The sequence below is a fragment of the Cibotium barometz genome, chromosome 17 (genome assembly GCF_041138505.1).
Source record: "Cibotium barometz isolate CiBa-2024 chromosome 17, ASM4113850v1, whole genome shotgun sequence".
In the NCBI taxonomy this organism is placed as follows: domain Eukaryota; kingdom Viridiplantae; phylum Streptophyta; class Polypodiopsida; order Cyatheales; family Cibotiaceae; genus Cibotium; species Cibotium barometz.
In genome coordinates this window covers 43,050,047-43,076,536 of record NC_141062.1, presented here as the reverse complement: position 1 = coordinate 43,076,536, position 26,490 = coordinate 43,050,047, and the positions used below count along the sequence as shown (strand labels likewise).

General features: G+C 45.9%; 1 protein-coding gene across 4 annotated transcripts in view; it reads right to left on the bottom strand.

Annotated features, from left to right (window-relative positions):
* The window catches only part of LOC147630030 (kinesin-like protein KIN-14C), a 170,614-nt gene that overhangs the window by 129,839 nt on the left and 14,285 nt on the right, over positions 1 to 26,490 (bottom strand). For all 4 annotated transcript variants that reach the window (XM_086811613.1, XM_086811611.1, XM_086811614.1 and 1 more), the window contains exons 10-11: positions 12,405 to 12,746; positions 12,223 to 12,304 (exon numbers count right to left, since the gene is read on the bottom strand). In XM_086811613.1, coding sequence (XP_086667739.1) covers positions 12,223 to 12,304; positions 12,405 to 12,746 — 424 coding nt within the window. The remainder of the gene's footprint in view (positions 1 to 12,222; positions 12,305 to 12,404; positions 12,747 to 26,490) is intronic.

Below are 26,490 nucleotides of genomic sequence, written 5' to 3'. Positions count from 1 at the left end.
ACACACACCACAGCACACACACACACACACTTTTTTTTGGGTAAAACCACTGTTTTATTACATTACTGTACAAAGAGAAACACCGTCATGAGAGTGTTTCTCAATAACTCACAAGAACTAAAAACAGTGGAAAAACAAGTCTAGATGTATCTGATCTAGTTGTTGGAGCTGAAAGCAGTCATATAAGGATTCGAGCAATGATTGACGAAAGTAGTAATACTTGTCAATCGAGGGTGACTGGAAATCCAGCCGATTGCCTGCAAGTCACAGTGACCAGAGAGTCCAAAAGCTTGTCCATTCCAAAAATGGAGCCATCTCTGCTAGCCTCCTCTCATATCTACCAAAGATCCAGAAGTTTGTGGAGAAATGTGTACCAGGAAATCTGGTAGTCAAACACATAGATAAACTATGCATGAAATCCTGGGTATCAATACAACGCCATAGCAAGTGCTGGATGGTCTCATTACAGCATGAACACCTTGGGCTTTTTTTTTTCAGAAAGTGACTTCTATTGAGTATGAAAAAGGCATACAACAATCACAGCTATAAGCCGGAAAAGAATAGAATCACCCCAATATGTAAGGTGATTTCAACCACTGAGAAGCATCATGATGCCATGAAAGACCAGTGGGACTAGAGGAAAAGAAGATGCCATTGTCCCACTCCCGCATAAATATCACGCGCTTTGCCTGCGCAGAACAAGAGGTCCCCTGAATACGAGCCCAAGTAGCCATAAGAGCATGGATGATATCACCCCATATAGTACTAATGCACTGAGACCCAAAAATCTGGACACCATCAATAGCCTCTGTGCATCTAGCTCTCCAGATCTGCCATGCTGTAATAATGGCAACAATCTCCCAATTGGTGTCAATCCTCTGTCTAGGAGGTGTATAATCAAAGTGAGGGACATCCTGCAATAAATCATGCTGGGCAATACCTCTATGAATTAAAATACCAAAATCTGTACCACTACCCTCATAAAAAAGCTGCGGACCGGACTAGGAGAGCCAAGCAACTGCCTCCCAAGTCACATGCATGGCTCGGCCACTCAATTTGCCCATAAGTTGGGCTACAGAACCCCAAATCTGTTTTGCAGTGCAGCATCCCCATAAACAATATTGTACAGTCTCAGAATCTACCGCACACCTAGGGCAGGAAGGTGCTACACCGAAAACCGATCTCCACTGATTGGTGGGGAGACCACCATGTAAGAATAACCAAAAGAAATGAGAGATCTGGCTCCTTCTGTATGAGTGCCAAAGTCTATGCCAATATCTGCACTGTATCACTAGAGAAATATCATAGCTCTCCCAATGAGGCCTGAGAGTAGGGATCCTATGCATCTGTCGAGTGAGGAGAAGCCTAGCATTCCGGACGGTGAAACTGAAAAAAGGAAGGCTTTTCAAAGGATCGAAGCCATCAATCTACTCCCACTCTCCTAGATCCCACAGAAAATATCTGATAGGACTGCCACCATATAAACACAAACACCAAGAGCCATGAGTCACTATCTAAGGAGAAGGGTCAATGAACCAATGCTTCCCCGAACGACCAACAATCCTCACTGGACTAAGCCTCGTATCTGGAATGATCTCCTCCATACTACATCTCCTCAATCTCCCTCCAGGCATGATAGAGTAAATGATGCAATCTGTAGCCTCCTGGCCCGGGAGAGCAAGGACCTGCAGAGGTATGCCTATCCTCGAAAAAACTCCTAGCCAACTCGGATGATAGTCTCCATGAAAGGTCCCAGACAGCCACTCATGCGGAATAGCTGCATCAATCTGATCAATACGAGTGCGAGAGCCCCTAGGATGCTGAATGGATGCAGCTCTCCGATCCTCCGGAAGACTATTAAAGGTCTTCCAAGCAAGAACTGTGTATGCACATCTCTCCCATCCTGACCACTGCATATAACCAGATGCACCAAGTGGTCGACCTGCCTCATCCCTGATGAGCTCGTTCCACATAATAGGTTGTTGGTTAGCCTCATCCAAAGACCTAGAAAGCCTTTGTCGCAAAAAAGATCTCATGCTTCTCCATGCTCTGACAATGGTTGCAATAAGAGGAGAAGATGGTGCCCTGATATCAGCCTCTGTGAACAAAAATCGTGTGGTGGGCATCCAGTCTCTCCCGACCAGGGGTGTACATCCGGAAATCTAAGACAAGAAAAAATCCTTCCAAGGCTCAATGCCTAGTAGGAAACCTTGACCACAAGTTTGCAAAGCAACGCCCTGCACTGAACATCCGGATCGATGATATTCAAGCCCCCCTCTCGTTTGGGCTGAATAATTGTGAGCCAAGCTATACCCTGGCACGAGTGTCTAAGGTGCCATCCAAACCCGACCAAAGAAAATTGCAGATCAATGCACACACGAGAGAAGCACCAACAAGAGGCAATAAACCAAGCCGAGGTAAGCAATACCTGATTAGCCACCAAAGCTCTGGAAGCTAAATCTCGAGCTCCAATCAAGGAGATTCTTCCGGATACTCATAAGTACCGGAGCAAACTGCTATGCAGAAGAAATATCAATCCCAACCTGGCATCCCAAATATCTAACAGTGCATCCTCTACTGATCCAAGTAAAACCAAGCTCTGCACCCCAAGCAACTCTCAGTGAATCACTAACCCAAAAACCAATAGATTTGTGCCAATTAATGAGTGCCCCTGCTGCCAAACAAAACTCCTCTAGTGCTACCCGGAAGGAACATAAGCATATATGTGAAGCCTCCAAGAACATGGATGTGTCATCAACTAACTCAGAGTCAACCAAATTCTCTTGACTACAAAGAGGCAACCTCAATCCAAAAATACCAGCAGTGGAACGGAGAAAGATGCTCATGGCCTCTACAACTATGATATATAATAATGGGGCTAAAGGGCAACCATGCCGTACTGAGCGAGAAATCTGAAACCGCTCTCCTCTATCACCACAAGCGAGCACTCTACTGTGAGCATCACGATATATGCATGAAACTCCCTTGATCCAGCTCTGAGAGAAGCCCATATGGCTAAGAGTACCCTCAAGGAAGTCCCAATCCACTCTATCATAGGCCTTCTCAAAATCCAAGAGCAGAATGGCTAAGGGCTAATTGCTCGCTTTAGCCCATTCGACGGCCTCCCAAAACAAGAAAATGTTATCAAAGATGCTCCTACCATGTAAGAATCCATTTTGAGTATCATGAATGACATCCTGCAAAATTGGCTACAATCTGATGCTCACTGCCTTAGCAAGAATCTTATATGCAGTCCCAAGTAAGGTGATAGGTCTCCACTAGCCAATCAATGTCTTATCCCCACTCTTAGGAATAAGATAAATAAGCCCCTTACTGAGAGAAGAAGGCATAGACCACTCTTAGGAATAAGATAAATAAGCCCCTTAGTGAGAGAAGAAGGCATAGAACCTATGTCCCACATCTCCTGGAGAGCCGATGTGATCTCAACCCCAATCTCATCCCAAAAAGTAATGAAAAAAACAGGGGAGAGGCCATCCTCCCCTGGGCACTTACCATGAGGTAAGGCACGAAGAGCATGACTGAACTCTTGCATAGAAAAAGGGGCATCCAAAGTGACACACATCTCCTCAGTGATCAAATGTGGCAATGCATTCCAAACCTTCCTCTGTGCCCTGTGTCTCAAATCAGAGTGCGGCTCAACACTAAGAAGTTGGCGATAGAAATCAGTGGCAATTTGTCTAACCATAAGAGGATTTGAGTGAAGAGTGCCATGTGAATCCTGCAATTGCCTGACACTATGTCTGGCATGAGATGGGCCGTGAGTAGCAAATAAATGTTTGTTGCATCTACTACCTATCTGTGTCCAAAAGGATTCCTAGGCATGGAAACGGTACTCCGCGCGCTGCTCAAGAGAGTGATTAAGTTCTACCCTAACAATACATAAAGAATCTCCAACCCATTGAGCATGAGGATGTTTCTCGTGCTCTTTTTGTAAGGCAGCCAATCTACGTCTAATAGCCCTTTCTAAATCCAAGGCCTCTTGCCTCTTAGATAGGGCACATGTGTGATAAAAGTCACTAATATCACAGAGAGCACAGACCAGGCTTTGAGAGGCCTGTGAGAAATCATGAGATCTCCAAATATCAAGCATACGACGTGATAGCTCTGCATCTGAAAACAAATGATCAGGGATGCGTACATGGGGTGCTGATCCATGGCAGTTCGGATCTCTAATACATAAAACCACTAGGCAATGATCCGATTTAGAGGTGCCTGTAGCAATAAAAGTATGCCCCCCTCTGTCAAGCACCCAATCATCCACATAAAATCTGTCTAACCGTGCATAAATACATCCTGCATTCCTTCTCCTGTTAGACCATGAATAAAGAAATGTCATCCTCATGCCAACAATCTCTGCCATGAATGGAGAGTATAAACCTCTCCCAAGACGCTCTTTCAAGAGGATGCACCAAGCCCTCATGTCCACCTCTTTTATCCGTTGGCATCTCAACCATGTTAAAATCCCCACCAATAATCCAATTGTCGGCAAGAGGCATCAGTGTAGTAAGAGATTTCCAGAAGGCAATCCTCTCACCTCTATGGTTAGGAGCATAGAGATTGAGAATACCAATGCGTGTAGTGCCCTGCATAAGAAGGCTCTCGCAAGCAAAATGACACCATGTCCAATGATGCAAGGCAAGATCAAAGCTAAACAGAGATACAGACACCACCCTTGGTACCAACAACTGGTCACCAAAAGGTGTGTCCCGAGAGAAGCTTGCCTGATCTCCCACACTGGCTAGCATGCAGTTTATGCTCTTGCAAGAGCAATACATCCATAGGTCCACCTGTGACTGCACAATGAAGCTAGGTTTTTACAATTTGTTTCCATCGACGCAGAAAAAAACCCCCAAGACCCTGAATGTTCCAAGAGATAATCCTCATAAGGACTCAGAGTAGGAACGACCAGATCTTGTGGTCAATGAAAGACCCCCTTTAGAGGTGGAAGTACGTCTCGCATAGGTAAGGGAAGGAAAATCTGCAATGTAAACCTTACCTCTCTCTCCCACTACTCACATGGCACTCTTCATTCAAGCCCTCTTATGGTTAGACAGATTGCCACTGATTTCTATCGCCAACTTCCTAGTGTTGAGCCTCACTTTGACTTGAGACGCAGGGCACAGAGGAAGGTTTGGAATGCATTGCCACATTTGATTACTGAGGAGATGTGTGCCATTCTGGATGCCCCTTTTTCTATGCAGGAGTTCAGTCATGCTCTTCATGCCTTGCCTCATGGTAAGTGTCCAAGGGAGGACGGCCTCTCCCCTATTTTTTTTCATTACTTTTTGGGATGAGATTGGCGCTGAGATCACATCGGCTCTCCAAGAGATGTGGGACATAGGTTCTATGCCTTCTTCTCTCACTAAGGGGCTTATCTATCTTATCCCTAAGAGCGGGGATAAGACATTGATTGGCCAGTGGAGACCTATCACCTTACTTGGGACTGCATATATGATTCTTGCTAACGCAATGAGCATTAGATTGCAGCCAATTTTGCAAGATGTCATTCATGATACTCATAATGGATTCTTACACGAAAAGAGCATCTTTGATAACATTTTCTCGTTTGGGGAGGCCATGGAATGGGGCAAAGCAAGTAATCATCCCTTAGCCATTCTGCTCTTGGATTTTGAGAATATCTATGATAGAGTGGATTGGGACTTCCTTGAGGGTACTCCTAGCCATATGGGTTTCTCTCAGAGATGGATCAAGGGAGTTTCATGCATGTATCGTGATACCCACAATAGTGTGCTAGCTTGCGGTGATAGAGGAGAGTGGTTTCAGATCTCTCGCTCAATACGGCAGGGTTGCCCTTTAGCCCCATTATTATATATCATAGTTGCAAAGACCATGAGCATCTTCTTCCGCTCCACTGCTGGTATTTTTGGATTGAGGTTGCCTCATCGTAGTCAAGAGGAGCTGGTTGACTCTGAGTTAGCTAATGACACATCCATGTTCTTGGAGGCCTCACACATATGCTTATGTTCCTTCCGGGTAGTATTGGAAGAGTTTTGTTTGGCAGCACGGGCACTCATTAATTGGCACAAATCTGTTGGTTTTTGGATTAGTGACTCACCAAGAGTTGCTTGGGTTTGCTTGGATTAGTAGAGGATGCACTGCTAGATATTTGGGATGCCAAGTTGGGTTTGATATTTCTCCTGCACACCACTTTGCTACGGTACTTATGAGTATCCGGAAGAAGCTTCTTCATTGGAGCTCCAAGAGATTAGATTTAGCCTCCAGAGCTTTTGGTGGCTAATCGGGTAATTGATGCCGTTGAAAAGCCTTCCCTTTTTCAATTTCACGGTCCGAAATGCCAGGCTTCTCCTCACTCGACATATGCATAGTGTCACGACCCTATGTTTTTCTCTAGACACTATGCAGGTGTGCATGGGGACATGGTGGACAGTGTGAATGGCATCACTTCGGAGTTGAAAAGGAAACCCATGTGTGGACAACCCCAAGTGTGAAGGGGACAAAGAGATTTTAATTTAAAAGGTTTTATAACCTTTGCTTGCCCAAGGGCCAAAAGCTAATTTTGGAGGCTTCAACACTTTTGGAGGGTGGACACACCTCTCTCTATTCCTCATGCTTTTTGGGAGGTGCCTGCTGGATCTGAAGGATATGCTTTTTGGTGTGGCTTTTCCTTGGTGGGCAAGGCACGTGTGTGCTTTTTCTAAAGGAGGGCTGGCGGACTGAAGCGACAGCACATGTTCTCTCTCTCTCCCTCTTTCGCTTGGCACACAGGCAGGCTGGACTGCGCACAGGACTGAACTCATGCTGTGCACGCTTTTTGGAGAGAGGTCGCAGCAGAACTGCAGGAGTGCTTTCTCTTTGGAAGGCCTGGCGGGCTGGCCTACAGGAATTGCAGGGCTGAACAGCACACTTTTGGATTCCCAACCTCTGGTGGAAGGCGGCTGCAGGACTGCTCTCTCTCTCTCTCTCTCTCTCTCTCTCTCTCTCTCCCGATTGGCTGCACATGGGCTGGTTGCAGGAGGTACAAGAGGCTGAACAACACGTTTTTGGGTTCTCTCTCTCTCCTTGGCACAGTCGCGTGGGCTGGATTGCAAGAGGGAAGAAACGCATGATTGAGCAGGAAACAGACAGTCGCGTGGGCTTTTCTCTCTTTCTAGGAAGGAGATATGGGGCTGATTTTTATGGCCTGTTTTGGGTTTCTGGCTGCAAGTACAGGTCACTTGAATGTGTTTCTTGGCATGGGAGTGATGCAAGCTCGCATGGCTGCATGCTCATGGAGCAGATTTTTTTCTTCCTGCTGGAAAGAAACAAAGGGACCTACAGTTATGGGCATCTCTATGTTTCCAGATGTTTCATGAGGGAACAGGTAACTAGATGTATGCTGTTGTTGACACTGTTGTTGAATGGTGCCGTGAATGGTTCTGTATGGAAACAAGACAAAGGTTTCAAAGGGAAACAGGCCTAAGGGTTTCACGTGGAAACAGGTCGAAGGTTTCTGGAGGAAACGTGTTTATGGTTCTCCAGGAGATAGGTCACATGCAGGCAGAAGGTACAGGAATGGACACATGTTTGGTACAGCCTTGCTACTGATTGGACAGGGGACAAGGAATCCATGACAAAGATGGATAGTACCCTTGGAAGGTAGAGAGGGTTGGTACAGGTGTGTCGACTGTATGGTATGATGTACTGTGATGCGAGTTCCCTTTTGGAAGAGAGTTTGGAAGTCTGTGTTGTGATGCAGAAGCACTGGATGTGTCAGGGTGTGATGTTGTTCATAGGGTGAGAGGCTATGGATGGTTGTGGCAGCCCTGATCATGGGAGAAAGCTTCTGTATGCAAACTCAATGTGAAAGAGTCTTTTGATGTGAACAATGGTTGGACTTGTTTGTGGATGCCGAGTGGATATGAAGCCATGATGCAAGGTCTTTGCAGGCTTCAGGAGTTCTACTATGACGGGTGAGTTTCCAGCCTTATTGTAATCAAAGCTCTTATAATCAATTAAAGAAATACCGCAAGGGGTGCCACTGCATTTTGGGGCCAATTGGTGTCCCTATACTGTTTGCAGGAGCACTCTAGCTCCCCCTGTTTGTTTTCCTTTTCTTGGTCCTCAAAGGTGTTGAAGTGTTTTGTGTGCAAGTTTGTTGTTGCACCACCCTTTGGTTTTGTTTGAAGGCTGGAGGCCGGTTTACACATAGGATCCCTACTCTCAGGCCTCATTGGGAGAGTTATGATATCTCTCCAGTAATACAATGCAGATATTGGCATAAGCTTTGGCATTCATACAGAAAGAGCCAGATCTCTCATTTCTTTTGGTTATTTTTACATGGTGGTCTCCCCACCAATCAATGGAGATCGTTTTTCGGTGTAGCACCTTCTTGCCAAAGATGTGCAGCAGATTCTAAGACTATACAACATTGCTTATGGGGATGCAACACTACACAACATATTTGGGGTTCTATAGCCCAACTTATGGGCAAATTGAGTGGCCACGCCATGCACGCAACTTGGGGGGCAATTGCTTGGCTTTCCCAATCTGGTCCACAGCTTTTCTACGAGGGCAGTGGTACAAACTCTGCTATTTTCAGTCGTAGAGGTATTGCCCATCATGGTTTATTGCAGGACGCCCCTCACCTTGATTATACACCCCCCAGACAAAGGATTGACACCAGTTGGGAGATTGTTGCCAGTATTCCAGCATGGCAGATCTGGAGAGCTAGATGCACGGAGGCTATCGAGGATGTCCAGATTTTTGGGTCTCAGTGCATTAGTACTATATGGGGTGATATCATCCATACTCTCACGGCTACTTGGGCTCGTATTCTGGGGTCCTCTTGTTCCACGCAAGCAAAGCGCGTTGTATTTATGCAGGAGTGGGAGTCGGGACCATGGCATGTTCTTTTCTTCTAGTCCCACAGGTCTCTCATGGCATCATGCATGTTCTTTTTTCCTAGTCCCACAAGTCTCTCATGGCATCATGATGCTCCTCAGTGGTTGAAATCGCCTTACATATTGGGGTGATTCTATTCTATGCCACCATCACATGGTGCATGTGCTTCCATGGACACCCATGAAAGACTGTTAGGCCCTCTTAAAGCATCAATGCCCAGTATGGGTTGAGGTGGTTAATTTCCCGGTAGCTTTCTCTGATGCATTGTCAAGATTAGCTAGGATGTTGGGCACTATCATCTATATAAAAAGCTTCTAGCTATTCTCAACCAAATCATAATCTTTTGATTATTTCTTTTTCAACAGCTACAAGGGCCGAATGGTGGGTATCCTTGCCGACACCACCTTTTCGGATCATGCCAAAGTTTTGCTCCATCTTTGTGATCTGTGGGAGGACTGCCAGCAGACCGTAGGACTCCGAACTTCCTCATTAGGGACCCACGAAGGTGTGTACTCACATTGAGGAGATCCAAAAGACTTTTCCTTCCACCAAGGGACAGGTGTGCAACAGTGGATGGAGCGCTCTCCAGTTGGCTAGAGACTATTCAAGAGCAGGAAGCCTATAACCCAACCTTGCCTCCCTCCAAGACCAGACTCCATGGCGCTGAGATGGAGGCTGGTTGCTCCACTCTTTTCCCTTGTGTCTCTAGGCTTCCTACGGCCACCTTGCCACTTGCATGTCCATTGTCAGCACCACAAACAAAACCAAAGGTTCCTAGTACATTGTACTGGATATTCCCTGATTCTCAATCCTTGTACATTATGTTTCTTGTGTCCATTGTTTATGGCATCCATATAAACCAGTAATCTTGAAGCTTATGCAGATAACCCGTCGAGGTCCTATGGCTTTGGGAGAGCCGCTCCCTTGCTCAGCCGTAGTGGGAAACAGGGGAGTGGTATTAGCCAGACCCCACCATTTAATCAGAGGTCCTAGGCGTCCCCTTTTTTCAGTACTTGGCCAGGTTGGGCCACCTCTTTTTGCTGCACAAGAAAGATTGCACTATTGTTGCTCCCATTAGCAGGCCCATGACCTCTCTCCCAATTATCTTTCGGATTTTTGGCATCGGCTTTAGGAGAGTTTTTGGCCTCGGAAGATTAACCACTTCCTTTGGCTACTTGCTCACATGAGCCTTGCGAGATGGAAACATGGTTAAACATTGCAGGCTGCCCAGCTTCATGCAATAGGTATGGCATCCTCCAGGAGTCACAGCGCCACTGTCTTTTGGATTGCCCAAATGCACAAGAGGTTTGATGGAGGATTCACCTCTCAAATTAGCACTCTCCTCCCATCTAGCGGACGGTCTCTGCAGGTGGGGTAACAGAACCGTGGATAGTGTCGCTGCATCTGGCACACCAGATGTGCTAAGCCGCAATGCTGCAGATGAGCTCCCACTTCTTGCTCACATGAGTCTCTGTGCGGTCAGTGAGGTACTGGGACCGAGGAGGTAGGGATGGATGAGATTCGAAAGTGTGTGAGCTGAAGGGTAAGACCCCATTTGGACAGACACCATCCACACCATCCGAGCAATGGGAGTGCCTCACCAGTGACTCAGACCAAATACATCACTGTTGAGCAACCTTCTTTCGCACTTGAAGCTCGGGCCCCTTCTTCACCCAAGGGGCTCCCAACTTCTTTGGCACAGGTCTTTCCCTTCTGTTCACACACTTTCGAATCTCATCCATCCTACCTCCTTGGTCCCAGTACCTCACTGGAGCACACAGAGACTCCTGTGAGCAAGAAGTTGGAGCTCATCAGTCAGCAGCATTGCCGCTTAGCACATCTGGTGTGCCAAATGCAGCAAGGCTATCCACGGTTACCCCGCCTGCAGAGACTATCCGCTCCATTTGGACAGACATATCCACACCATCCAAGCGATGGGGGCGCCTCACCAGTGACTCAGACCCGATACAGCACTGTCTTGCACAGTTGGAGCTTGGGCCCTTTCATCACCCAAGAGAGCTCCAGACTTCTTTGGCAATTAGGCTCCAAGTGCCTCCCCACCCCCCCCCCCCTCCACCCCCCGGGGGTTCCTTCTGTTCTATTGGTTTTTCAACCTTGGATGAGGGATTTCCTGTAGCTTGTTGCCTCTCTTGAGGGTTGTAGTCCACACTAAGCAACGATTTCTTTTGACTATAGAAGGATCTATTCTTTATTTAAAAGTTCTAATAATATAATAATAACACAGGTTCACCAAGTTTTTGCAGCCCTACAAAATGGCATAAAAGTCACTTTATGTGTTCAAACTAGGCTAAAAAGGAGCCCAACCCTCGGCCCCTTGGCCAAGCTAGTCTGCAAAAGCTTAGGTTGGCCAAAACCGGTCCTGTGAGAGCTAGCTACGCTCCTGTCCACACCTCTCAGGCAAGAAATCGGGTACCCAACTTGTCTGCCTTGATATTCAACACTTGGCACGTGGCCTAATAAGCTACTAGGACATATGTGTACACCTCAACTCAGAGTGGGTTACAAAATTGGGCAGGGTTCATGCACAGAAAATCGCCTGGACCTCCTCAAGCCTACCTTGATGGGGATTGACCTAACATGTAATTACTTACCCAAAACTAGCGCACATAATGGTAATTAGGATGTCACATGGCACCCAACTGTGGGTCCACATGGCATCCCCTCTTACTTAGGTCACAGAGTGCACCTTCTATGAGTACCCCTTGCCAAAATAGTTACATGTTTCTTTAAGGAAAAACTTGCATTATCTGCATCAAAACTTACATCATCCGTATCTTCTTGTACCATCTTTCTTTAACTGTAGCATTAAGGGTCGTTGATCTTGGTATCGTTGACAGAAAAATGTTGCACTTGACTGCGCGCAAAGCTCCATATCATTTTCTCTTGAGCTGCCCCTTGACCATCGCTCTCAAGCGATACCACTACCTCCACTACTTGTGGTATTCATTGTACTACTTTTGGAAGACATTAATATTTCTTTCTTTCCCATTTTTCCTTATGGACAGGGCTCACAACAAGGAACAGTGCACGTCACTAACCCAAAACTAGCCCATAATGGTAAATAGAATGCCACGTGGCACCGAAGTGTGGGATGCACGTGACATGTGAGCACAGCATGCCGAATATAAATTGGATGCAGAATTAGTTGTAAATGAGGAAAGACTGCCATGACAATAACTCCACGTTTGTTGCAACTTGCTACTCTCGCTGGCTTATTTTGTTACATTCAGTAACCACATTGATTAAATAGATAAACATCATGCTTTTTTTATTTTAAAAAATATATGGCATCATGCTTTTAAAAAATAATTCAATTACCAAGAGACCCTGATTCTTCATGCCAAGCATCTTGCATATGCAGACACTCCTGCTTGGTAGCTTGTAGTACCAGCTTAATATCCTAAAACAAGAAAATTCATCGAGTTAAAGTAAGATAAAAAATCAAACTCCATTCAATAACCAAAAAAATCATCAAGTTTTTCATTTTGTTCCCACCAGACCTGGAAAAGCCCAAGCTGAGAGAAGAGAAAAGCTTGGTACTGCTCGTCCCGTTTCTTCAGCGCCTGCATCTCTGCTGCAGAGAATGCCTCAAGCTCCTGCATTCTCCTATTCGATTCTCCCTGAAGGGCCTCAAACTTATCAAGTTTGCTTTGCATTTCCTGCTTCAACTCTTGCTTCTGAACTTCCAATAGTTGAATACGTTCCTGGTCCTTTTGCTTGACCTCTAGAAGCTCCCTTTCCAGAGACTCCAACATTGTTTGACCATCCTCTCTTTCCTTTTGCAGCTTTGACATCAAAACCTCCTTAGACTTTAAATCCTCTTCTGTCTTTCTTTTATCTATCTGCAACCATGACACGTGTCAAAAAGTACAAGTGCTGCAGGCCAGTACAAATCAATTTATAAAGACTAAAATCAATTGATTGTAGCAAAAAAATAGCATTGAAAACTATTTTAATCAAAATGCTATTACTCCTGCAAACCAAGGGGTTCCTAGGGCCTGCTTCCAAATGTAACAAAACCTTGAGATATTCTACATAGGAAGGAGTTTATAGGAAACACAATCAGCAACCCTTCACAGCTCTAGAGGTGGGTCCCTAGGGCCCGCTTCCAAATGTAACAAAACCTTGAGATATTCTACATAGGAAGGAGTTTATAGGAAACACAATCAGTAACCCTTCACAGCTCTAGAGGTGCTAATTTCATGCTTTCATTTAATCATAATGAATAATGTAGGATACAGAACTAACAACCCTTCAAAACCCTAAAAGGGCGTGTATTGCATCCAGATTCCATACATTTGCATGTGCAGCTACAAGACACCAATGTGGACAGATTGGATCCACATGCATGCCACTTGGACTAGAAGTGTGGGCAACCAGTGTATAGCCGAATGAACAAGCAAAATGGACATATGTGGGCGGGATAAAAGAATAAAAACAATCTGGAAATCACACCCCTAAACTAGTGCTTGTTGCCTCTTGCTGGTACATCCTTTTGTTGGACTGCTTGTAACTACACCCTCTACTTGTAACTGCACAAGTACCGCTAGCTCTTGTTTGTGAGGCCTCCTTGTAAGGAAATGCCATGTTTGAGCAGCCCAGATGCCATCCGGTACCTAAACCAGCTATAAGGCCCTCCTTTATGAGGAGAAGCCATGTTTGAGCAGATGTCTTCGTATCTAAACTAGCAGGACCAGATTTTGACACCAAATGATGGCTGCTATAGAGGCATCGCTAGAGTCTGTCCCTCTTCGCCAACAAATGCGTGATTTGCGGGAGCAAATGAACTCATTTATAAATGATATCCGCACCATGTTAACACCTGCAGTACCTCAACCGACTTCGGATACCCATCACTTGGGTAGTCGTGAAGGTACACCAGAAAAGCGATTAAAACCAAAACTTGCACTAAAGGATTTGAAACCACCAAAGTACACTAGCACTTTACCTTCTCGCATGGCTGACGCAGTAGATCAGTGGCTTTCTAAGTGGGAACAATGTTTTACTTTATGTGATATCACAGATGAGTACATTAGAATCCAACATGCTGCAGCTTGCATATAATTTACAAGATGTGGCTCATCGCGTCAGTGGAGCAAAATTCAAAAGAACAAGGCAATCCCGAATACTTGGGAGAAATTCAAGGGTTTGTTTACTCAGAATTTTGTGCCACCGGATGAGCAGAGTAGAGCGCTAGATACTTGGTTTTTATCACTCAAAAGAATCTTACAGGTCAGGAGTATGGTGACAAGCATTAAGAGGCACTTATGAAAATTCTGCAAATTTTACCAGATTTCTTACAGGTTCATAAATTCGCCATGGGATTAAATAATAAACTTCGACCATTGGTGCGCCATGAGAAGTGTCAAACTTTATCTAAACTTTAAAGCTATAGAAATGACTTTAGTCTATGAAGATGGTTGAAAGGGTCAAAATCAGGCAGCATGTCAAGTTTCCAAGTCTCATTTTATGCGACCTACTTATGAAGTTTCAAGTGAAAGACATCTATGCCTAGTGTACATTCCTCTACAAAGACTCTTGCAGGAGTTAAGAGAAAGGTGTTAATGAAGAATGACCACAAATCTTCTCTCACTCTAGAACAGTTTGAGAAAGCAAAAAGTGAAGGCTTATGCTATGCTTGTATGGGCAAGCATCAAAGGCGTGATTGTCCATTGAAGAAGCAGCGCATAGCTGCCAATATGACTACTGAGCCTATAGATTCAGATCACGTGGATGATCTAGAGGAAGATTTATTGGATGATACTTGGCACAGGACATTACTACGCTCAGATCTTTCTTAGGACTCTCTGATTTCTATAGAAAGTTTATTATTTTCTAATCGAAAATAGCTGTGCCATTGACTTACTTGTTGCAAGTTATCGTTGTTTATGTTTGGACCGACATTCAACAGCAAAGTTTTGATAAATTAAAGCAAGCGGTTGCAACTACATCTGTGTTGAAGATCGTGGATCCGTCATTACCTTTTGTCGTTGAGACAGATGCTAGTAGCGTTGCCATAGGAGCTATGTTGAGCCAAGAAGGCCGACCAATGGCTTTTGAGAGTAAGAAACTCAGTAGTTCACAACGCAAGTGGCCGGGCACACATGAGCTTGAATCGTATGCACTTATACATGCGCTCAAGGTGTGCAAGCATTACTTGTATGGAGCTGAGTTTAAGGTATACACGGATCATGATACACTGAAGTATTTTTTTAACCAGCTAGCTATAAGAGGCGTCAAGTAAGATGACCGAATTGATGCAAGAGTTTCACGTGGAAATCTTGTATCGACGAGAAAAAGAGAATGTTGTTGCCGATGCATTGTCTCGTATAATGTATCAAATGAGTTTCAATATAGTCGAGAATGCGATCATTCATAGAATACGTAAAGCTCAAAAAATGGATCGTATGTTCAATTGTTATGGAGTAAGGCTAGCCAAATAGATAAGGAATCAACCTTGTTCAATTTATTGTCTAATAAACATAGATTTACCATTGAGAATGAAATTCTCAAGAGGAACGCAAGACATGCGTTCCCGACTCAGATAATTTGAGGATATTAGTGACATGAGAATGTCACGATAGTCCATGTGTTGGACACTCGGGAATTAAGAAAACAATTGAGCTCGTTAAACGTTTCTATTGGTGGCCACAATTAAAGAAACATATTAACCATTATGTGACACATGGTTTACAGTGTCATGTTACTAAATTCGAGCGTGTGAAGTCGTCCGGATTGTTACATCTGTTGCCTATTTCAGCGAGAAAATGACATAGTATTTCCATAGATTTTTTATTTTTATTTTTTTTCAGAAAGAGACTTCTATTAAGTATGAGAAAAACATACAAAAATCACAGCTATAAGCCGGAAAAGAATAGAATCACCCCAATATGTAAGGTGATTTCAACCACTGAGGAGCATCATGATGCCATGTAAGACCTGTGGTACTAGAGGAAAAGAAGATGCCATGGTCCCACTCGCATAAATATCACACGCTTCGCCTGCGCAGAACGAGAGGGCCCCTCAATGCAAGCCCAAGTAGCCATAAGAGTATGGATGATATCACCCCATATAGTACTAATGCACTGAGACCCAAAAATTTGGACACCCTCAATAGCCTTCGTACATCTAGCTCTCCAGATCTGCCATGCTGTAATACTGGCAACAATCTGCCAACTAGTGTCAATCCTCTATCTGGGGGGTGTATTTCCATGGATTTCATTATGGGTTTACCCAAAACCAAGAAAAGTTATAATGCTATCTTTGTAATTGTGGATAGATTATCTAAGATGGCACATTTTGTTCCTACTACGAACAAAGTTGAAGCTCCGCAAGTAGCAGAATTATTTATTGCCAATGTGTTTACATTACATGGCTTGCCAGAATCCATTGTGTTGGATAGAGATCCGCGGTTTACAAGCAATTTTTGGCAACATGTATTTAGTAAACTTGGCACCCAACTCTGCATAAGTAGCAGTGATCATCCACAAACTGATGGTCATACCGAGAGAGTCAACCAAGTCTTGGAGGATATGTGGAGAGCTTATGTTAGGAAACGACGGAGCCATTGGGAAAAGTATTTACTTTTATTGGAGTTTGCGTATAATTTGCCCAAGCATTCCTATACAAACTTTTCTCCATTTGAATAGAATTATGGGTATAATCCATTGATGCCAAGTACAATTGGATTACCTCAAAAGACACCCAGTGCAGTTGAATTTCTATCTTAGATGCAGTTAAATTTAGCTAGAGCTCGCGATTCTATCCATCAGGCTATGGAAGTATGCTAATCCCTAGCGGATAGCTTGTTCTTTTAAAGAGGGAGAGAATGTGTTTTTACCTATTCCTCAGAGGACTAAGACGCTTCGTGCAGGTGAATCTACTAAGTTGTCCCGTAGATATTGTGGACCATGGATTTGAAACGAGTCAGAGATGTGGCTTATAAGTTAGACTTACCACAAGACTATCGTGTCCACCCAATATTTCATGTGAGTCAATTGAAGCATTATCTTCACGAGACAGTGATAATGTAGTTGATTGTATGATTGCTTTGCAGAAACCTGATCAAGAAGATCATGGACCAAAACAGATCCTGGAACGAAGAGGAAGACGATTGCGAAATCGTACTCTTCAGGAGTTCCTTGTAAAATGGAAAGGGCATCCCTTGACAGATGCAACTTGGAAAATGGAGTTTCAATTTCGTAAGCATTATCCTCAGTTTGTCATTGAGGACGATGATTCCTAAAAGGGGGAAAGAATGTTATGACCCTTACACGTGGCACTACATGGAATGCGTACACACCTATACGCGGGATTTACACATTAGTAATGCGTGGGACACACGGGCGCTGCGTGGGAAAACCAATGGCAGCATATGTAGCGGACTGGGATGCCCGTCGTGCAAGCACACTAAATCACTAGGGTCCTCTTTAGGACAATATACCCTCAGGAGTTGGCACGGGCTAGGGAGATGGTGACCTCTCTGTCCCACTCCCCTATGCACTCACAGACTCAAGAATGGAACACCACACAAGAGCTACCTAAGTGGCATACCACAACACAAGATAGAAGTAGGCGATAGTTGGGACATCACAAGACCATGTAGTGCATCGGGGATCCTCTCTCGGTACAACAGGCTCTCTATATACAATGGGCATGGCCCCTTGGGCTATCATGAGCCAGGTGCTAAAAGTGGTCACACTGATAGATGCCGTTGGAGTAGGTGAGAGGCGCCGACGAGTAGGTGGACACTGCTTCGTCGGTCAAGTGGGTAGCCAAACTTGGAAGTGGGGTCACCGGAGATTCCATATTGTGTGGCTAGTGATTGGCCTTGTGGGCGCCCTTGAGGTTCACGAACTTCACCCTCACTGCCCCTGGTCGAGCACCCAAGCCCCGTGAACCCCCAAGATCGAGCATCCCCAAGTCGGCATCCTCACTGTGTAAACCCCCAAGATCGGGCACCCCCAAGTTCAGGCATCCCAAAGTTCGTGAACCTCAAGGGCGCCCACAAGGCCAATCACTAGCCACACAAAATGGAATCTCCGGCGACCCCACTTCCAAGTTTGGCTACCCACTTGACCGACGAAGCGGCATCCACCTACTCGTTGGCGCCTCTCACCTACTCCAACGGCATCCAAGGGGCCACGCCCATTGTATATAGAGAGCCTGTTGTATCGAGAGAGGATCCCCAATGCAATACATGGTCTTGTGATGTCCCAACTATTGCCTACTTCTATCTTGTGTTGCGTGTATGCCACTTAGGTAGCTCGTGTGGTGTTCCGTTCTTGAGTCTGTGTGAGTGCACACTGGAGTGGGACAGAGAGGTCGCCATCTCCCTAGCATGTGCCAACTCCTGAGGGTATACTGCCCTAAAGAGAACCCTAGTGATTTAGTGTGCCTGCACGACAGGCATCCTAGTCCGCTATAGCATACTATTGTACATCACTACTTATATTAATAAGTGTGAACGGGTAACGTTCGGGGGTGACGGTTGTAGGCCAAAGACCTAGTGATGTGTAGCATGGGGATACTAGCAAGGACACAAGGGGCACGTGAATATGGTGTGTGGCCTGGTAAGGTAACACACTAGACACCTGGGGTCACCGGTATATACAACGGTTGGGTAGTTAAACATGGTATAACCAGCTAGGTTTATTCTTGCTATTTTAGAGTTCTTCTTCTTCTCTCTCACGTTTTTGTATGAGGCAAAATTCACAAAGCCAGGGCTCCTTGTATGGAGACTTGACACAAACCACCCAGATAGTGGCAAGTGCTTCGAAGAAGTACAAGGCCCTACATGACCGGTTCCAAAAGATCTTTCTTCGGGACAACTGGCCTCACAAACTTCTCTCCCATCTAGACTAGAGAACCATAAAATTGAGCTCCTCCCAGGTTCCAAACCCCTCAGTAAGTTTCCATACTGCCCAAGCAAGGCCATGGAGATGGAGTTGGATAGACAATTCCACGAATTGCTGCAATCCGGTTTCATACACTCTAGTGTCTCCGTTCGCAACCCCGACCCTATTTGAGAAAAATAAGGATGGATTCTTCCAGCTTTGTGCAGATTATTGAGCACTCAACAAGCTGACGATAAAGAGCAAGTTTCCTATGCCTTAGATTGATTACATCTTAGAGAGGCTAAATGAAGCAAAGGTGTTAAAAATTTGACCTCAAAAGTGGATACCATCAGATAAGAATTGTGGCCGGGGACATCCCCAAAACTGCATTCCGTGTTGAGCGGGCCCACTATGTGTTTGTGGTCATGCCTTTTGGATTAACAAATGCGCCAGCTATGTTTAACCACATGATGATGCGGATTTTCAAGGACTTGATAGAAAAGTGTGTCTTCATCTTTTTGGATGACATACTTATTTTTCCAGCTACAGAAGAGCAACACGACATTGACGTCGAAAAAAGTGAGAAAATTGCTAGAAAGCAATGAGCTTTATGTCAATAAGAAGAAATCGGAATTTATTTATACGAGATTCACTACCTCAGATATATAATCACTGCCGAAGGCATCCGATTAGACCCTGCAAAGGTGGCTGAAATCCTTAATTGGGAGATTTCGGAAACGGCATATGACATTCGGCTGTTTGTGGGTATTTGCCAAACATATCCACCCACATCGATAAGTTTTCCAATGTCTCGGAAGCTCTTACTAACCTATCTAAAGGCATCAAGACTCAAGGCAACGGGTTAAGATGACCCCTCAGAGTTTACAAGCTTTCAAGGACCTTAAGGTCGCATTATTTGAGGCTCCTTGTTTAGCGTTAGCCTCCTAGGATGACCCATTCCATGTGATCACCAATGCGAGTATAACATCACTATCAAGGTAGTCTTGCAACAGAACGGGATCCGACTGCTTACATGTCTCGTAAGCTGATCCCTACAAAGAAGAACTACTCAATCTATAATCGGGAACTCCTCGCGGTAATACAAGCTCTAAAGCATTGGAAACATTAACTTTATGGGCACGACTTTTAAGGTTCGCACGGATCACTAAGCTTTGCGTTGGCTTCAAACGATGCCAAGCGCAAATTTGATGTTTGGCCTTCCCTGGAAGATAATCGATCATTCGACACCTTGAGTAGGAAAGGAACCGTGTCCCACGTCCAATGCACACGGATGGAATTTGTTGGTGCAAGACTAGATGAAATGAAGCACAAGTATGCGGATTCCGAGAAATTCGGTACTCAATGGGAACAGGCATTAAACGCCACAGGACCTTGCCATTTCTTGATACGTGATGGTTGGCTTTTCTACAAACATCAACGTTCTGTATTGAAACAATTCCAAGCAACTCTTCTCCGCGATGCCCATGATGCCGCCATTGGTGGTCATAGGGGCATGAACTCAACTCTAGAGAAGTTAGAGCGGCAATTTTATTGACCAAGAATGAGGCGCGACGTGTTCACTCATGTGCAACATTGTTTGGTTTGTCAAAAAATAAAAGCTCCTCGTGGGAAGAAGATAGGGTTGTTACAGCCTTTACCTATTCCCGAAGGACCTTTTCAAGATATCTCCATGGATTTTGTGACCTTTTGGAGCTTTGGACCCTTTCCCATTTTAAAGAAGATCAATGAGGTCTCCATGAAGCTGAAGCTACCTCCCAGTCGCGGCGGACCATGCATGATGTGTTCCATGTCAGTTGGTTGAAGCCATATATTGGACCTCCTCTCTCCGATGTCCAGGATGAAGAGGAACCAGACAGTGGACAAAGCTGAAGTTATGGTTCCAGAACAGATCCTCTTACATCGTTTCAAGCACGGCTCTGGCCGAAAAGAAAGACAGTTTCTCACGAAGTTTCAAGATCGAGGGACACATGAAGCGGTGTGGGTTGACAAGAACTTCTTCCAAGATTATCCGGCATTATTGACGGACTACTTGGAGGCTTTGCGGCTTCTGTCAAGCAGAGCAGAAGGGGATGTCATGTGCATCCCACACTTGGATGCCATATGGACATATCTATACAAGCAAGTGCAACACCTAGAGTGGAAATTGGTTCCTTGTGAGCCCCAGTCCGAGACGATTCAGCCAGGGTTCCGCGCTAAGTGTCCGAGGTCAGGTGTACAAGTCTTGTACATGGTCTTGGTCAGGTGTGCAAGTCCCACACATGAAACAGTGCCAGTCTGTGCTGTGAGTCACCCTCCGGGGCATTAGGCTTGTAGCCAAATGCAAGGACCCTAAGGAAAAACATAATTGCATGTAGATTGCATGGAGTGTAGGGTGGTACCCTACACTTTGGGCCACGTGGGCCAGCCCATGGGCCATACCTTTGGCCCATAAAGCCCCGTAGCACATAGTAGCCAGCCCTAGGAGGGAAGGAGCAGCCTGTCAGCCAGCTCTTACCAAGCTTGGCCAACTTGGCAGCCAGCCCAAGGGTTGTAGCCCAGTCGGCCAGCCCCAAGGGTTGCACGGCCAGTCGGCCAGTCGGCCAGCCCTTAAAGGGCCAGTACAACAGGCGGCCAGCACACAAGGGCAGCCAGTATATGTTATTGGGTTGACCAAAACAAGTCGCGGGTCAATAAATGAACTGGCTGACAGCTGTTAACAGACCACCGACCAGCATATGTTGAGCCTATAAAAGCATGGGCTAGTTGTTAGAATTTGTGCATCTCAGTGTTTTGGGGATCTACCATTTATTTGGTATTTCATCTATTTTCTTCTATTTATTTTGTCCAAGGCCAGTCGGCCACGTCCCTACTGCAATATATAAGGAGTTCCCAATTATTCACTCATTCATCCATTTCCCTTGCACATAGTTCAACATCCATTGCCATTGTAAAGCTTTACTGCTGTAATAAAAGGTGATCGTGACCAACTCTCTCATTCTCCTTTGCACTCCCTCATATGTTTACTGTTTATGCTTCCACCTGTGCTTTCTCCTTCATGGTATCATTCGCTTAGGTCCAAGCTGCTCCAAGCTCTGCAAATCTGCCCGCCGCCACATCTTTGCCTTGTGTTTTCTGCCCTTTCTCCTCCTGGCTGAAGATCAGCCCCAAACAGTGGCTGTGTTTTCACACATTGCTGTGTTTTCTGGTCCAGCCACCAGTCCTTCTTGCTGCTGGCCAGTTTGTTGGCTGCGTTTTCTCCTACAGAGGCAAGCCAGCCTGGTTTTCTGGCTGCGTTTTCTTCTATAGAGGCAAGCGTTGAAGTTCTGGCTGCAAATTCTGCTCCGGAATCAGATTTGGTGAGTTCTCTTGCATATGGAGTCGCCAAAAAAGTGGTTGTACATTTCCTTCTTCCTCCACAAGTCCCTGCCCTTCTCGTCGTAGGAGGTTCCCGATGGTTTCTTGGACTGTTTTTCTGCTGTCCAGCCTCCTCCTCTCTCAAGTTTAAGAGGGGGCTGATTGTTCTTGGTGCCTCGCTTCGTTGGTAAGCACTTGAGAGAAGTGTCTGAGAGCTGAGATTTGTTCTTTGTTGCTGTGGATATGGCTCCCCCCTGTACGATCATGGATGAGAAGTTGGAAGGACCCAACTATGCTCATTGGAAGCTTCAGATGCGGATCTGGTTCATACACAAGGGTTTGTGGGACATTGTTCAAGGCACTGAAAGGAAGCCCGAGCGTCCTCAAAACTCTAAGCGGTGGACTCAGGATCAGGAGGATGAATTTGCTGTGGAACTACAAGACTAGGAGAATCGAGACTCGAAGACACATTCTGTGCTTGTGCGGACCATCACCGAGAAGGTCTCACCGGCAATGCAAACTCTCACCAGTGTGGGTGTGCTTGCCCTTATTAGATGTTTTCTCATTTTTCCCCACTCTCCGTATTTTTTCCCTATTTTTTTCCATTTTTCTGTGGCTTGGGAGGCAGCCCTGAGATGGCAAGAGGACCCAGTTGCTGACCGACTGCATCAGCATGTTTATGTTCTCATTTTGGAGCTGGCCGACTGGACTAGACAGGTCGTGGACCTTCTGTGCTGGCCGACTGCTGTTTGCAAGTCGTGGGTGTCCTGTCGGCTGCCCTACAGCAGGTCGACTGCTGTTGGGGGGCCATATAAAATGGCCCCCAGCCCCCTTGTCAGTATTGTACCTTTTCCGGGATTCTTTTGTGTATATAGAGCAGAGTTACATGCCTCTATCTCTCTCTCTCTCTTGTGCTGTGATTTTCTGCATTGCGTTATGCTCGTGTTCCCAGATCTGGTCATCATCTCCGCTGCGTATTCTCACATGGTATCAAAGCCTAGGCTCTAGATAGTTCTTGGGATTTGTGTGAGCAAGGAGAGACTGTTGTGTTGCTGATTGGTGGACTGTTCGGGACTGTTCGGGAAGAGGAGAAGCAAGAGGACGGCGGGCTGATTTGCTGGACAACCGCTTGCAAGTGTTAGTTCTTCTTTGTTCCCACCCACCCACCCTTTTCAGAGTACATCCCTGAAATGGCAAATCTGTTTGAGATGGCCGAGAGGCATGTGAAGATCCCGATACTCCCCACGTTCCCGGGGGACCGTCAGTTGGACGGGAACAACTACGGCATATGGAAGGTTATGATGGAATCTGTTTTGGAGTCTTACGACCTCGCTAATTTCGTCGTTGTTGGGGTTCCACGGCCTGAAGTAGAGGAAGGGGAGTTACCGTCGATCCGAAGGGACCGGGAGGCTCAGACACAGATGTGGGATCGTGTCAACGCCAGGGTCCATTCGTTTATCTTTCTCAACTGCACACCGCAGGTAATCAATCATGTAAAGCATATGACGCTGGCCAGAGGTATATGGCAGCATTTGGCTTCTCTTTACAGCAGGGTATCGCCCATGAAGAGGATTTCCTTGGTAGTATAGATGTGGGTTAGGAGCCCTGCAAAGTCGTCGACCATGCGGGAGCATATTAACAAGCTGCAGGCTCTTCAACAGGAAGTTCTTCAGGCTAGGAAGGAGATATCGTCAGAGGACATGGCCATAACGTTGCTGTCTCATTTGCCCTCTCAGTACTCAGCATTTTACTCGTCTTTGATTACCAGTGGTGGCAGGCTCAGCACCATCACGTGGGAGGATCTTGTGCCCACGGTCTTGGACCAGGAGGAACGATTCACGAACCCTCCTCAGGGTGGAGGTTCGGAGGCCTTAACTGGCCAACAGTCGAAAGGCAGTAACACGGGCAAAGGGAAGGCTTCATCAGAGAAGTCTTCTGAGAAGAAGTCCGTTAAAACTGACCGCGAGAAACTAAAGGCAGAGAGGACCTGTAATGATTGTGGCGAGAAAGGCCACTATTGGAGGCAGTATCCCAAGCGGAAGACCGAGAAGGGTGAAGATTCCTCAGTAGCAATCATGAAGACTCCGGCTTTTGTGCACCTGAAGGTGATGGACACCGATGTTTCATTTTCTTCAGGCAGGGAGGAGATTGGAGGATTCTCCGCAACGGATACTCGAGAGTGGATTCTAGACAGTGGTGCTTCCAGGCACATGACTCCTCCCCATTCAGATTTACAGGATCTCCACAAGTATTCTGGTCACATTCTTACTAGGGATACATCCACTATCCCAATTCACAGTGAGGGCAGGATGGAGATAGTTCCCGATGGCAGAGGGGGGAAGCATTCCTCCCAGGTGTTGTATGTTCCGTCACTTGGTTTTCATTTGTTGTCAATGCATCAGGTTTGCAAGACTTGCGTACGCGTGGAGTTTGATGAGCATTTTGTTGCTCTCTGGTCAGAAGCAGAATGGTTCATTGATCTGGTTGATGGACAAGAGATTGGACGGGAGCTTCCTGATGAGGCAGTTGAGCTCATGGTTGCGGATGACTCTTTGGGAGGCAAGATTGCGTTTCCTGTGGTTTCTGCGGCATGCGAAGGATCATGGACTCTTGTACACAGGAGGCGGATTGATTGATGGAGTCCGACTCCAAGGTTGGAGTGACTCAGTTTGGGGAGGAGATCTCGACACGAGGAGATCTACTTCAAGCCCAGGAGCAGTTTTATGGAGCAGTAAGAGGCAGTCATCTTTTGCCTTGTCAACAACAGAGGCAGAGTACCGGGCTGCTTGTGATGTTGCTTGTGAGGTGGTGAGGATGCAGAGGTTGCATTGCAGGTTTGGGCTTCCACTCGAGGAACCCATGGTCATCCAGAGGCACTTTGTTCGTGAACAAATCGTTGCTGATGACATCTTGCTAGAGTTTTGTTCGACGGAGGGCAGTACGGTGGACCTCTTCACGAAGTCGCTATCTCAGGATTTGCTCAGGCGGCACCCCAGCTCCCTGTGGTTGGTTTCACAGCCAAGAGCTGAGAGGGGGTGTTAGAAGTCATCTCCTGTCTATTTTTATACACCAGGGCTTCTGTTGTGGGTGTGCCCGCCCTTATCAGGTGTTTTCTCATTTTTCCCCACTCTCTGTATTTTTCCCCTATTTTTTTCCATTTTTCTGTGGCCTAGGAGGCAGCCCTAAGATGGCAAGAGGACCCAGTTGCTGGCCGACTGCATCAGCATGTTTATGTTCTCATTTTGGAGCTGGCCGACTGGACTGGATAGGTCATGGACCTTCTGTGCTGGCCGACTGCTGTTTGCAAGTCGTGGGTGTCCTGTCGGCTGCCCTATAGCAGGCCGACCGCTGTTGGGGGGCCATATAAAATGGCCCCCAGCCCCCTTGTCAGTATTGTACCTTTTTCGGGATTCTTTTGTGTATATAGAGCAGAGTTACACGCCTCTATCTCTCTCTCTCTCTCTCTCTCTCTCTCTCTCTCTCTCTCTCTCTCTCTCTCTCTCTCTCTCTCTCTCTCTCTCTCTTGTGCTATGATTTTCTGCATTGCGTTTTGCTCTTGTGTTCCCAGATCTGGTCATCATCTCCGTTGCGACACTCATCATCTATTTTTGGAGTTCACTGCACACTTCTGTAGGAATTCGTGGTGGCCAAGCAAAGTTCCTTGCTGTTCGTGGTGGCATCTTGTTTCGAGGAAACAGGTTGGTGGATGCTCTCTCCGAGGTGATTCCAGTATTCGCATTGCTGGAGGGTCCATGGTTGCATCTTCATCGACTTGTCTTCTTCCGACCCTTGCACACTATGAGCTGCAGAGGGGGTGTTAGAATTTGTGCATCTCAATGTTTTGGGGATCTACCATTTACTTGGTATTTTATCTATTTTCTCCTATTTATTTTGTCCAGGGCCAATCGGCCAGGTCCCTACTGCACTATATAAGGAGTTCCCAATTATTCACTCATTCATCCATTTCCCTTGCACATAGTTCAACATCTAGTTGCTGGCCATTGCTAGTGTAAAGCTTTACTGCTGTTATAAAAGGTGATCTTGACCAACTCTCTCATTCTCCTTTGCACTCTCTTATATGTTTATTGTTTATGCTTTCGCATGTGCTTTCTCCTTCACTAGTTAGTCATTTAGGCATCTCATTATTCACAAAGTGCTGAAGGGATTCAAGGGCCAAGACAACCAAGGGAAATCCCAAGCAAAGGTGAACTTGAGGTCAGAACTGGGTCTTCAAGCTGCAAGTTTACAGCCAAGGAAGGTCATCAAAGTCAGTCTTTTTCTCATCATTCAATAAAGCAAATACACCATCCTTAGTGGGGGGCCTTCAAAGGGGTATTTGGGATCCAATCGGGTGTACGGCATCTATACTGTGTCTCTCTTCTCTCACTCTCCCCCT